The sequence below is a fragment of the Nestor notabilis genome, unplaced genomic scaffold (assembly GCF_000696875.1).
Source record: "Nestor notabilis isolate BGI_N333 unplaced genomic scaffold, ASM69687v1 scaffold4192, whole genome shotgun sequence".
Taxonomy (NCBI): Eukaryota; Metazoa; Chordata; class Aves; order Psittaciformes; family Psittacidae; genus Nestor; species Nestor notabilis.
Genome location: NW_009916812.1, coordinates 7,289 through 22,131, shown reverse-complemented (window position 1 = coordinate 22,131; position 14,843 = coordinate 7,289). Strand labels below are relative to the sequence as shown.

Below are 14,843 nucleotides of genomic sequence, written 5' to 3'. Positions count from 1 at the left end.
AGCTCAAGCTGAACACCCTAAAGACAAACTCATAGGCATTTCCCCAGCCTCTGCCTCAGGCGTGCTCAAAGCCGAAAATAGGGCCAGCTTGAGCAAGGTCAGCCTGTGCAGGTGCTGGCAGTTGGGATGTCCACGTGAGAGGTGGAAGATTTAATTCATGTTCTTCCTCTGGTCAGTTTGGATGCTGCAAGCATCCTCCCAAGGGAGTGCCCTACCCTTGGACTGCTGGGTGGCTCCCTGTCCTCCACACCACTCAAGGTGTGCCTGGGTATGAAAACACCCATCAAGAAAGATGGGACTCAGAGAAGACTCCTGTGCTTCTGGTGAGTTAACCACCACTCCGGACATCTGAGTCACGCAGTACTTGTACTCAAGGGCTTGGCTTCAGCAAGTGTCATCCCTCCATTCCCACTATCCATGCAGTGCTGCTGGGCCAACGTCCCAGGAAAAGGCTCCATGGTTTCTCTTTGGGTGGCTGGGTACACATGTACAAGGGGAGCAGGGATCATTAAGGTTTCATCAGACTTCTAAGACGCTGGCATTGGAGCAAGCCTGAGCATGACTGAGCGAGGCAGTTGGGACAACAAATTCCAGGGGAGGAGAAACTGCACCAGAACAAAGGAAGTTTGTCTGAGGACAGAAACACAAAGGAAAGTCCTCCCTGTTGTAGCTCTAAGAAAGAGATTAAACTATTTCTAAAGTTAGTTAATGCTCCCTACCTCCCAGCCATCCCTTATTTGTCACCCAAATTATGTTGAGTCCTGGGGCAGCATCTTAATTTATTAAACTGAGTTATTTGCGTCCAAAAAGAGTCGTTAAGAAAGAAAGTTCAGGCAATGCTGCTGATCTTGTTCACCTGACCTGCTTTCAGATTATGGTAGGACTTTGGATTTTATTTACATTCCTCTGGCATCTGATTCTGGTGGAGTTATAACTACCTTGCCACAGTGCAAGTGAACTGATAATCACATCTATTGATGCAAAGAACATTCTTTGCAGAGTGGTGCCATCGAGGAGCTGTAGAGAGGCAGATGCGGGAAGCCTTCCTCCACTTGCACTCTGTGGCAGGTGCTGTGCTCCCTATTGAAACTGCTTCTGATCTTAACGGAAACCGGGAGGGTCGTTTTGGATGACTCACAGCATTGAATATTATGTTGGGAAATGAGCCATTTGGATGAGTAAATTGCTTTCATTTTCTAGTGTGACTGTTGTGTTGGATGGGGATCAGGGAGGCAAAGGGTGGTTTGTTTATCCAAAAGGAGAAAGGGCTTAGTTGAAGTTTTGGTGGCTGATGAAAGTCCAGAGTTGGTAACCAAGGATTGCCTCAGGGCACTTCCAGATCTGAAAATTTGATGGCATTTCCAAACAGTAAGAGTCTAGAGAGATTGGGATCATTTCTGGACTTGAACTGACGTGACCACCCAAATGCAGCAGGGGCTCACAACTAGTTTTGTCAGAAGCTTGTTAACCACATTTAGGACATTTTAGCTCCAGACCTCAAGAGCTTTATTTGATGAGCTGCAGTTGGGAGTTTCTATTATCAGAACCAAGGGAGACCTATCCCTGATGGGGTCCAATATACCCCTTCCTGCTCTAGTATAAGGAAGTATAAATATATTACATCTTTTATCTGCTGCTTGCTTAATTCAATATAGATAAAAGCTGTCTCTAGCTTACTACTGTTTACTGAATGGTAGCTGTGCACAAGATCTTTGCTAGTTTGAATACAGACCACAAACAGATGAGAAAAGGGATATGATGACAAAAGTAGCTGTAATAGCAGGATAAAAAGGAAACCTCTTCCCTTCCTGTGTTGTTATAACAAACAAATGGACTTAACTTTTTTCCAGTGGGAACCCCATATAAAAATAACAGAATTTGCCCCACAAATGGCAGCAGTCCCAAGCTTCCATTACATTATGATGCCTCTGGAAGCCTTTTTCAAGCAGACACTGTGATTGTCTAACATGCTGGAATTTGCACTTGCAAAGGTAATCCAGTGTGTGCATGTCACCTATGTGTGTGTACACACTCACACAAACGCACTTTTACTCCTGCAGGTCCTAATCAGAGCAGATACCCATTCTCCACTCTACTGAGTAATTAAACTTCATCCTGCTGGAAGGCTCCCTGTGCTGTGTTGTGCTACGTTACACTGACACACACGCACAGCATTTCCAAAAGACAGAATTATCCTGAGAGACTAACATCACCAGTCAGCTTAAAATTTGACTGATCATCTGTAACAGAATCTCACTAACTGGTTTTCACAGATGAGTAAGAACAGATACTGCTGGGGTTTTTAATTGCTACCATCGAGCTTAATTGGATGTTCAAGCTGAATGAGTGTAAGTATACAGAGGCGGGTGTGGGAATGTGTCCCAGATTGCACCCACCACATTCTTCTGGTCTTCTCTGGAAGGAGATACCATCATTATAGTAACCATCCTTAGACTTCCCACAGGTTTTGGGCTGGAGGGAGCCCAAAGCCTGCCTTCCCCACCTGCCAAGGACAATCAGAGATAACATGTGGGAAGCTGACACTGCTCCCACCCAGGTCCTCTGGTTTGTGCACACAGCAGCCTCCACAAACAGAATGAAATCCACATGAGAAACATCTACCAGGAAAAAAGAAATCTCTGACATGGAAGAGATTGAATTGCCAAGGGGACTAGGAGGAGCACAGGGAGGAAGAGAGCTGGTGCTGAATTCCTGATGTTAGGAGACCCATGTGTCATGCTTGTGGAGAGGGACACCTTCTCCCATCCCACACTGGATATTACAGCATGTCCAGCAGCAAGTGCACCAGTGATCTTGACAAGTATGTGTGGCCACCTACCCAGAGAAAAAACCCCACTGCTATAGACACTGAACAGAAACAGCCTTTTGTAGGAAGTTGCCTCAATTGCTCTTAAGAGGAAAAGACATGACTCTGAGAGGAACATTTTGGGTCTTGATTAGCTGCATTGTGTGTTGTTTTGCAGATGACTTCCAGGGGCAGAAAGGAGAGAGTTTATTTCACTTTTATCGGCATTTCTTCTGAACTTTTCAGTTCTGAATAAAAGTAAAAACTGAAAGAATCTCCCATGGAAAATGTCGGTTGTTGTAATCATTGCTTTTAGCTCCAATTTGACCAGGATGTGTGAATCAAAATTATCCCTGTCACAGGGAAGCCCCAAACAAGCCTTTCTCTAAATCTTTGTGGAAATACTTATACTTGTGCTTTACTTGCACATCTCGCCTCTGGCAGGAAGGGAGCAGAGCATGCCCTGCACTTCATGTGTCATCTGTAGCTATTCTGTAAAAAATACGTAACTGACCAAAACAGGGATGGGACTGTGGTCAGTCCCAAGACCCTCTGTGCTTTGTTTGTCCTATCATTTCCATAGGTATCTCTTCTTTCAAATCAGTAGGAATAGCCGAGTTGCATCCCAAAGGGAAGTCCAATACTGCCACTTCAGGCTCAGGGACACTGAACGCAATACTGCCTGCTTCACCAGAACTTTTAATGTGCTTTTGTCATGAGCAAGTTGATTTAAGTGTATATGTTTGGTTCTGTCCCACCCTTAATACCTTATATTTTTTCAAGCTTTGAGATGTTTGTACAGCACCTGGCACAGCTAAACTGAAGCCACTGCTCAGAGGGGCTGGGACCAATGCCATTTACATAATACTGGAAGAACTGGGGTTAGCAGCGCACTGATGGAAACCTCTGCCAGTTCACATGCAGTGTATCCCTACCCCTTTCACACAGCATGGATTTCATTATCCAGGTGAATAATAGGAGGAAAGGGAGGGCTAAATTCTGAAAGCCAAGACATAGATAAGCAAGTTTGCCAATATTAGGAGGGGGTAAGCTGGTTTAGAGCAGTTACTTTACAAATCAGCTTGAATTCTCTCCAAAGCCCTTGTGGTTTTAGGTCCAAGCAGACAAAGCAATGCAATCCTTCAAGTGTTCTCAGTATTGACACACACTGCTGAGCTCTGTGTATGCCAAGATAAAAAGAGGCAGCCTCCACTGGTCCATTATTCAGTGCTAGACAACTTGATTATGGCGGCAACAAACTACACTTTTACAATATTGACATTGTGGTCTAAGGTAACAAAAAGTTATAAAAGGCCTGCCACATTTTTAAGTACTGCTATGGCTGTGATTAATGGTTTTAACTCCATCTGAAACATCTGATCTGTCTTCTTTGGAAGAAGGTTCATGCAAAGTGCGATTCTGTAAAAGAAGATTTTCATCTGTTCCTAACTCGGGTCATGATGTCATCACCTTTCAAAGCTGGCCTGAGCCTGTTCTGGGGAAAAATTATAAGGAAATTCCTATGAAAGTATGGTCTTGTGGTGATAAGAGCTGCACTGCATCAGGACTAATTCATGCCTTCAGCCAAATTAGGTGCGTGCAAGAAAGCTTGGTCATTTTTCTAACAGCGTCAAACACCAGAAAGACTTTTACTTGCTCCAGTTTCTGAGAAATTCTGCAGAAACCTGTGAGCTTTGCTGGCCTGCCGTGCCTGGGGCTCATTAGAGCCAAAAGTATGGTCCTACCCCACTGCTCTGCCTTTCTCCCCTGCCTCTGAGCTGAAGGATCTCAGTTGTGCTCCCTGGTTTCTGCTGGTCTGACCACCCATGTGACAAACCTGGCTCAGCTCAGCATGCTCCAGAGATGGCAAAAAGGAGCAAGAGCACATGGCCAGCAAAGATGGAATAAGGATGCTTTTCCAGGGCAGGTTGAGGACAAAGTGGTCCATCTTTGGACCACAGGTCCCTGTGCCTGCACCCAGAGATAAATAACTCATTGCAGCTGGTCAGTCCCAAACCAACACGTACAGAGCTCCCCAAGTGCATGGTGGATTTGTGAAGGAGGAGAAGGAAAGTTAGAGCACCAGCACAGTTGACAATAGAGTCAAGTTCAAAGCCTCATGGATCTGTAGGCACTTCCCTTCATTTCACAGCTTTAAGGTTTAGGGCTATACTTTGCCTGCTGCCCATCTGTAAGCAGAATGAACACACTGTCCTAGGCTACTCTGAGGATAATGAAGAATTTAGGTGTGCAGATAAAATTGCAAGGAGCCATGTAAGTCCCATGGAGATGAATACTTGCCCTGGAGTTAGCTTGAATTTCTAGCAAGTATTTTCTCTATCTGCAAGGCTTAGACCTGCAGACTTACCCTTAAACACAAAGCAGACAGCCTGGAGCAGTCCCATGAGCTCAAGTGCTGCATAGGTGTAAACAATTATTAATAACAAATCTAGCAGGCACACTGGAAGGCATGTTTGAGCTGTGGCAATGTTGTATCCCAAAGCAGAACAAGATCACAGAGTGGTAGATTATTCGCTTTCAGTGCAAGACTGTCTGTCCAGTGTCTGTGCAGAGTGCATCATCCCAGAACATCAGTCTTGTAGCAGTCTCAAGTACCTTGAGATCATTCATGCTATTTCTGTTAGCATCATTGGTACTAACATCCTCACCACCACTGTCTGGACTCAAAAAGCAACAGTTTTTTTGGGAAAGGTTGCAGACAGGGAGTAGAGCTTTGTTTTTGACACTGTCATCAGTGATCTGGGATCAGCTTTAGAGAAACACTGCTTGATCCAGCGCTTACACTTTGAGTCTACTTAACCTGGACATTAGTTCTTAATGAAGAGTGAGCATTACTGCAGCAGATCCTACCTGGCTCTGGAGGGTTGAGGGGGTTGCTCCTACTCCATGGAAGCCCTGACAACTCAGCCCCAGCTGAGCTGCTGCTCTGTTACTTTCACAGAGGTGGTCCAGCCACAGCCCAGTGTGGTGGTGTGTTTCATGTGGATGGAACATACTGCTGTTCCAATGTGAGTGAACACGTTAATATCAACAGAGCCTTTTCCCCAAGCTAAACATATTACGGCATCAGCAAATTACAAGGCACTATAAATTAGACTCCCTCTTGTGCAGACTCTGCTTGCTAGGCCAAGGCCACATCCCTCAAGGAAGACAGAAGCAGAGCATTTCATTACTTCTTGGTTTCCCCTGCTCCTTGCACAGGGCTGCGTGCTTGAGCATGCGCACATTTCTACTCATGGTCCCCAAGCATTCTTCCTACACTTATTCTCCAGAGGATGGTTTTGTCATGTTACACTATGCCAGTGGCTAGTAACCCCCCACAAAAGTGACAACCAAGTCTGGGTCTGTGGTAGGGCATTTTTACCCATTAAAAAAATGCCTTCCCCTTTCTGAGCACCTGAAGTCAGAAAAGGTTCCAACAACTCCCCAAAGCACCTGCACTGAAATCCTGGAGTCAGGTAAACAAGCAGACCTGGCTCACTGACAGATGGGTTTTGGTCAATGTGTTTTTACCAGACCTTTTCTAGAGAACTGTAAAGCGTAGAGAAATGCTATTAAAGGTCTGGGAAAAAACAATGATTAAAATGAATTGCTGAGCTGTTTTCACTGGAAAAGCAACAAACGCAACCCACACTCTCCCATCCGCCTTACCACAGCTGGCAGCTTTGCTTGCAGGAGTATCCCAGCGCCACCAGCTCTAACTTCGATTGTATGTGGCAGAGCTCTGGAAGCTCCAATGCCAAGACTGTGCCACACTCACCTCGGTGCAGCCACCCCTCCAGGAGCTGCATTTGAGAAGAAAGGCCCTTTAAAAAGCAGCAAAAGAGGAGCACGCACAGGTAAATGATTATTTACAGCTGCTGCGTGGGGAGTGTTACACAAGGGGAGGGTGGAGCACGTTCCACCGCCCTTCCACAGCTTGTGGACAGAAAAGCCTATCACTGCTGTGATGTTTCTACTCCCCCAAGACAGAGTTAATACTGTTTACCTTGTAAACGAATTCCATTTCTTGCTTTTTTTCCCTTGGTTGAGCTTGTTTTCACAGCTCTCCTGCTGGGGGAGCTGACTCTGAAGGCAGGCAGGAGCATGGGGCTGGGAGCACAAGCATCCCACCCTCCCACCTGCTCAATGTTGCTGTGTGGTTCCCGAATTAAAAATCAAAGCCTTTTGGCTTTGTGCTGCAGTGGGAGCTGTATCCATAGCAGGGGAGAACACTGGTACTAGCATTGAGCAGTTCTCACATAGCTTGGTCTTTCCTACAAGCCAGGGAAGTAGGAAAGCTTGGCACTAGCTAGTCCGTATTGTTCTCCCCTCCCTGCCTCCTGCAGGATAGAGCCCTTGTCACCTTTTTTCTTTTTGTATGCTTGTTTGGTTTCTTTTTTCAGTAAAAGCCACCTACAAACTATAGGGCACTGGCAAAGGCTGTCGTTGTACCCCTTAGTCTGTTGTCAATGCAGATGGAGGTCCTTAACTATGATGAGATAGTTTGTTCTCAGCCCTGATGTGAAAATGCAGCTCTTGTGTCAGTCACGTCCTTCACCTTCCTGGACAAAAGCCAGTGATGTTCTTTTGCAGGTATGATATTTTATGATGTGGTAGGTGAAGTACAAAAATATTATGGTTAAGAATGCGGGCTTGTGTAATGTTCCACAATGTGCCACCAACTCATCTAACCCAGCCTGGCTGTACTGGTCTGGAAGAGCTTAGTGTGGTCAGATGGACCTGGTGATGCAAGGACTATGGAAACATCATTCCTCAAGGAGGAGGGAGGACCTGGACAACTGTAGAGAAGGGCAGAACCCACTTTCAGAGTAAGGCAAAACCCAAACACATGGAAATACCTTAATATGGAAAACTCAACATCAAAATTCAGGTTTCTGTCATGAAACCTACTCCTGGGTCTGGCTTATGAACCAGACAGGAATAGAGGGCAGTTTCTGTACCTTGGGGCAAACTGGGTGGATGAGTTGGCTGCATGGGTTGGCTGCATGGGTTGCCCAGTGCTCAGCCCCCAGCCTGGGCAGGACCCACCAGCTGGTAGCTGCTGGCAGCCCCTGTGGCAGCAAAGCAGAAGCACCTACTGGATCCCATGGCTGGGGACTCCTGCTGTCTGCAGCAGGTCTCTGTAAGAAATGCAGACCCTAGAAACACCAAGTCCCTGATGCAGTATGCTAGGAATCCAGGCAGGGCTTTTCTGGAAAAGCTGTAGGAGTTGGGATGTTTTCCAATTGAGCACATGAGGCTCAACAAAGGAGTGTTTTTCCCTTTCTGCTCAGCGATGCAGATGCCATAGCATGCAGGACTTTTGCAGGAACTACAGCAATGTGCTGTGGAAGAGCAAGCTTCTTGTCACAGATTGGACTTCTAGAAGCAGGGAAACAGCCACCAGGCAAATTGAAGAACCAGTGGGATTGGAGAAATGAAGAGCCTGATGACAGGGATAATGAGGAAATCCTTGCAGTGCTGTTTGTAATTGCAATCAAAAGGCTGGTTTGGAAAGTTCAGATCAGTTGCCTGGTTGGATTAAGAGCCCTGGCTGAAATGTGGTTGTTGTGAGCTTGTGGCTGGTGGGGTAAACTACATCACCCTCTGAAAGATGAGTACCCCCAGACCAGTGCAATCCTATTCCTCTGGAACCCCTGCAGAATCCAGGCTTTGCTGAGAAAAGTTGGACCAGATGATCCTTGAGGTCCCTTCCAACCCAATATTCTATGATTTGACTGCAGCTCTGCCATGGTGCAAAGAACTGACTCCAAAGGATGCCTTTTCAGGTAGACACTAGGTAAGACCCTGGAAGATGCTTCTATTGTTAGCATCTTTTAGATGTTCTTCATTAAAACACTGCCAATTTACATTGCCAATTCACAGTCTGCCCCAGCTATCCCATGTGTCTCCATGCTCAGGTAAAAGTCTCAAGCTCTTTCAGTCTGGTTGGTCATTTAGATTTGTAGATTTGCTATATTTGAGCAACTTCAGGAAGTTACTGGCATTTCTGGGATTTGCTTTTAAGCAGAAGTGCTGCATTAACCTCTTTTTCTTTCCCTCAGCAATGCCATCATTTTTGCTTCTGCCTTGTGTTAAAAAGATTGAGTTTGTATGAATATTTCACAAATATTTCTTGTCGTCAGCTCTACTGGTTATTTCTGAGATCTCCATTGTCAGAATTTTCAGTGCTTTAACACACTTTTAAGTGCTCAGAGCAGTACAGAAAACAAATGCAAATTTATTATAAGAAGCTCACATGTAAATCAGAAACTGTATCTGTTAAAGGATTAGCATAGACAGTTTCTTAAGATTATTGAGGTGGGGAAACCAAGAAATCCAAGAAGCTAATGTTATTCCTAAAATATCTTGAGCTCTCAAACTCCTTTGAAATATCTAAGTAATATAAATGAGCATGTAATTCCCACTGACAGTGAAGTTTTCTGCATATTATACTATGCAGACTCCATGTAAATGATAAATACGGTGTGGAAGAAGATGCCAAGAAACAAAGTTCCCATTGTCTGTACAGACAAGCACCATTATTTCATTGCAAAATGGCTTTCACAGCAGTGAATGTCAGTCATATGCAAGGATTGAAATCCAGTGGAGAAACTCCCTCAACTTTCAACCCATGTTACGCCTTTTCTTTGCATCCTGTAACAGAGAGAGCCAAAGGGCTGGGGAAAACATGGCCAAGTGTATTGTAAAAGGCAAGGAGGGGGAAAAGGGTTGGAAAACTCTCTCCCAAGCAGGGTTGGAGTCAACTCGTGAGACATGAGACCTCCAAGAGATACTGCACCTTGTCACCACTGGACAGGAATTCAGACCATGAATCATAACATTATATTTACCTCTAAACTTCACCACTGGCTTTCTAACCAGCCTGCCAGCAATCCACAAGCCCTATCCAAGTGAAAGTTTGGCTATGAATTTGTCAAATTAATCATATAGCGAACAAACAAGCTAGCCTCTGGCTTCTTCCTCTGTGCCCATCACACACAGAGATGTGTATCTCCTGCAATGGCCTATTTTCACCAGCTGCTGAGAAGTCCTATGGACCATTTTATAGGCGAGATTGCTTTCCTCTCTTGTTCTTCTGCCCAGGCACCTTCAGAGTGGAACTTGCAAAAGTCCTTGGAGAGGGAGTTAGCATGAAAACATGGGAAAAAATTAATCTCAATGGAAATCCTTGACTAATTGACAGGTTGGAATAAGAATGACCATAGACCCCAAACTATGCCAGTCAACCAGTCTGCTCCAGGCACTGCAAGCTTAGTCAGCCAGCCGCATGCCTGGCTGTTTTGCTCTGCCAGCTTTACAAGGCCTAATTAGTTCTATTCCTTTTGTTTGTAATTACAAAAGCAAACAGCCCTTGGAGAGCAAGGGAACAGAGGAGGCAGCTTCTTGACTGAGCTTAAGGGAATGTTTTAAATAAAGTTTGCCTCTCATCACACGTACTTGAAAATATGAAAGGGATGAACAAAAGAGCCCTGGTGAATGGAAAAAGGTTTCCAGGCAAGGCAGGAGCAAGGGGCGTAGAGCCTTTCTACCCTAGGGAGGTATCAGTGCGGGTTAGAAGAAACCACTCCCAGTTGGAACCATTTTCCACCTAGCCTACAAAAATGGTACACCAACTGGTTGCACCCACTGTTACACCTGGGAGAAACACAGTATCCTCCCAAAGGGGCTTTAGAGCAAGATGGGTCCTCCCACAGCTCATTTCTTCATGATCCTGCTAATTCAGAAATCACAGAATCATAGGAACAACTAGGATTGACAAGGCCTTTAAGATCATCAAGTCCAATCGTTACTCCAGGACTGCCAAGGCCACCACTAACCTGTGTCACTAAGGGCCCTTTCTACATGATTTTTGAACTCTTCTGGGGACAGTGATTCCACCACTTCCCTGGGCAGCCTGTTCAATGCCTGACTATGCTTTCAGCAAGGAAATTTTTCCTACTATCCTGTCTAAACCTCCCCTGGCACAGCTTGAGGCCTAGCACATAAGGCTTTGAAGACACACAGATATGCCTCTTTCTGCTCTGGAGGCAGAGCACCTCATGCGGATCGCCAAGCTTGTACATACCCTACACCTGATAAAGCTACAGACAGCAAAGCACGGCTGAAACACAGAGCACTTCTCCCAGGAGTGCCTTGGCTTCACACCCCATCCCTTCCCCATTCCTGCAGCTCCCACTCCCCTGCAAAGGAGCCGTGTGCCATCCCCCTACCCCTTCCTGCTCCACCCAGGGTGCAGCTTGCTTGCGATGAGGAGCAGACCTTCAGGTTCCTGGGCTGCAGTCACAGCAGATTACTGGGTGAGTTTCTGCCAGAGGCCACAACCGCCTGACTCACTGCAGAAGATCTGTCCCCACCTAAGTCTGCTGTAGATACACACAGCTAAACAAGCTCCATCCTGGCAGGCAGGCTCCTAAAAGCCTAAGCCCCACTCTTCTCTTCCATGCACACTGCCCAAATTCTGCTCAAAACCAAAAAATTAAGTAATAGTCTGATTTTCCTTAAAAAAAAAAAAAAAGGTTCATTTATTGAAATTGTTTAAACACTTTATACAAGTTCCCAATACAAGCATCTGCTCCCTGGCTCAGGGTTAATGCAAATACAAAAGCACAGGCTTCAGCTGCTCTTTAATGTGACCTGAACTGCCACCTCTTAAGATGAGGTCTTGTGAGGCAGCTGCTCTGCACTGGCAATTCCCCATGAAGAAGTGGAAGCCACACGACCCAGCTCCAAGTACAGGCCAACATCAACTCAAGCCTGAAGCAAATGCTCTGGTTGATTTCTTTTAGTAACTTTATGTTGCAGAGAGTCAGGTCAAACAGAGGTACAAGGCTTATACAAACCACCAAAGCTATGGTTGTACATAGCTCAGCCCTAGAGGCTCTGCCTGGCTACAGAAAGAAATAAAAGATATCTGATGTCTCTGAACACATATACAGTTATAAAGTCTGGTCAGAGACAACCAGTTTTCTTCTGTAGAAAAGGTAGAGCTCTGGAAAACTAGTACCATCCTTCTAGGCATTTGAGACTTAACTCCAGACAGCCTTAGCCAGTGTTAGTCAAACAGTAAGTGACTAACTGGGGAAGGGGTGGGAACTTCTGATGAGCTGCTTTTTTTTGCCCCCCCCCCCCTCCTTTTTTAAATGTACAACTTAATGTGCAAGGATGGCTTTATCATTAAAATGCTAGTTTCTTCCTCTTTGGTGAGCTTGGATTACTATAAAATGCCATAACCTTTGGGTCAGTTTCCTTGGAATTTGCCTTCATATAATCACTGAACATGTTTACAAGAAAGAAAAGACAGGATCAAATGGCAGCATGTGAGGTATCCTTGGGGAAACATCAGGGAGCAGCAGTACATTCTGTTTGGTTTAACACATTTAGCTGCATAAGCCAAACAGAGATCAGTAAACTAAGCCCAAATGAGAAAGGCTCAAGAAAGAGGAGAGTGTTTGTTAAAAGGAGGCCTGTAACACAAAGGCGATAAAGCTTCAAGCTCAGTTAGGTACTGGGATGGTAACATGGAAAAACAATCACCTGCAACACCCAGTGTCTAAGTAACAGCAGCAACAGCCCCACCAGAGGCACCCAGTGAAAACAGAAGGCAATCATTTTTCTCAAGCTGTTCCCAGCACCAGGGATATCTGGCTGCTTTGGGAGTCTGCTAACCTCTGCGGTTGCCACCTTACACTGCATCTTCTGCTGGCCAACAGCATGTGCATGGGCAGTTACGGATTCCAATGTAAGTCACAGTAATTTAGTTGTCTGACCCTTTGTCATGCCAATCTGCACAGAAAGTAGGGTGCTGAAGATGATGGTGATAAGAGCACAAGAGCATTTTTTATCTCTTCAAACATACCTACATGTAAAGTCTTTTCCCCAAAATTATGTTTCCCCTTAAGCTATTGTTTTCATCTCACTTCGTATATTATATAAAGTTCCTTTAATTTCTACACACCACACTGGGCTCTAACTTAATGGGATATGGGACTGAATTGTTACCATCCTTTTAAAAAAAAACAAAAACAAAAACAAAAAAAAAAAAAAACCCCAAACAAACAACAAAAACAACTAAAAAAAGCACCAACATCCATCTAAAAAACCAGTATCATTTTCCCTTTTGCTCCCAAATACTAAACTTAACCCAAGCTTGGAGGTTTCATCTTTTCAGTGGCAATACCTATGAACCTAGGCTAGCCTTCCTCCATGGGCTGGGAGAGAAAGGAGAAGTTATGTCCAGTAGCAAAGAGGATTATAAAAATATACACATTTTTGGGAGAAGAGGAAGGCAGAACCTAGAGTCTGAACTCTGCTCAGGACAGTGGCATTGTAGCGTCCTTTCCAAAATGCTTTCATTAGCAGTGCTGGCGACTCCTTTGCTTCATTATACGTAATCCTTCCCTGTGGAGGGGGCATTTTTTGGGTAGCCTCGGGAGGGTGGATATGAAGTTTCTCTCCGTGGACAGGAGCAGCAGAGGAAGGCCCCCCCCAGCATGGCCAGAGAAGCAGCTGCCCAACCAATGAAGAGAGCTGATCCAAACTCAAATCTGAGGGAGAAAGAAGAAAGTGAATACAAGTAACACTCTGAATTACAGCATTAGCTTGTTTACACAAAGCAGAAGGAAGCTGAAATTGGGATGGAAGCAGCTTCCTGCAAGGCAGCTGTTTGGAGCATCCTGAGACTCTGCTGACCCTCAAAGTCCAGAGCTTTGCACACTGGGTTAAGCCCAGACTTTTAGGTCACCCTGGACAGCTGCAGAAAGGGCAAGCTCTGTGCAAACCAGGCCTTAAGAATTTAGTGGAGGAAAATCTCAGAAGTCACATCAGTTTGGTCTCTGGCAGTGATGCTGCCTTAAAACAAAGACAAGACCCAAGAGCCACATGGGTGATGAGACCCAATCCTAATGCTCTTTTCTGCACAGTTTGAAGCCAACCCAGCTAGCTCAGGAAATTATTTTGAGCTACTACTAGTCAAAACTGAGCCTCATGAGCATTTGACATGCGATGTTATAGTGTTACATCAAATGAGTCAGTACCTGGTATTGACAGGGGTGAAAGGGTCATAAAAGGCTCGAGCCACTCTGTTGCCATACCATGATGTGGCCACCAGTGCTGCCAAACCTACATGTGAAGGGAACACAATGTCATGACTTAAGAAAAAAAACAATCAACAAAATCACTGCAAAAATAAGCATGTAGCAGAACCAGCATCTGGAGTGATGCTGAACTGCTGCTACCCCAGTAAGATCTGAGCGGTTATTAAGAAAGGATTTGATGCCACCTACAATTACATTGCACCAAGAGCAGGACTGCTGCTGACAGTCTTTCACTGACACAGGGTGCACAGGTCGAATTCAGCTCTGCTAGTAAGAGTTGGAAGGCATGCAGTCCATATAGAAGGTATAATGCTAGTGCCAAGAGACTTTGGCAGCTGCCGTGCCAAAGTGAGCTAAGGAATTCACAGACCAAAATGCTCTTGGAGCAATGACAGCAAGTCCTCCCCCATCCTATGCAGGATAACCACTGTTTACAAGTGTCACATATAATGCTAAAAACATCTCTACATTACTAACCTGCAATGATGAAGATCACCCCACCAAAGACAGCCATCCGCATCTTCTTCACCTGGTCATCTTCCATGCACTTCATGCATTTCATGCCAGTTACAGAAACAAACACAGCAACAAGGCCCAGGAGTATTGCAGCCACCATCAAAGCCCGAGTGGCCTGCAGACTGCCTAGGAGACATTAGTATTTGAGTTACCACAAAGAAAACTCGAGATACAAATCGAAATTCAAATTACTGAGCTCAGTAATCATGTGTCAAAATACTGTTCCCTGTTACACAAGACACAGCCAAACAAGACATTCCTTTTTTAGCTTTAAGCTTCCAGAGACTGTCATGCACCAGGATCAGAGGAATCTCAGCGTCTTCTAAAATGCACAACAAACAAGGGCATACAGCTTTTTGCAGGAAATTACCTGGGAATTGCCCTCGGACGTCTTTTGTTCC

General features: G+C 45.2%; 1 protein-coding gene across 1 annotated transcript; it reads right to left on the bottom strand.

Annotated features, from left to right (window-relative positions):
- Window positions 1–12,908: 12,908 nt before the first annotated feature.
- Window positions 12,909–14,568, bottom strand: CLDN1 (claudin 1; the record flags this gene model as incomplete). The annotated part of the gene is made up of 3 exons (XM_010024755.1): window positions 12,909–13,377; window positions 13,867–13,951; window positions 14,404–14,568. Coding segments are annotated over 3 exons (413 nt in total), but the record flags the coding sequence as incomplete, so codon positions are not given.
- Between the last annotated feature and the right edge of the window lie 275 nt (window positions 14,569–14,843).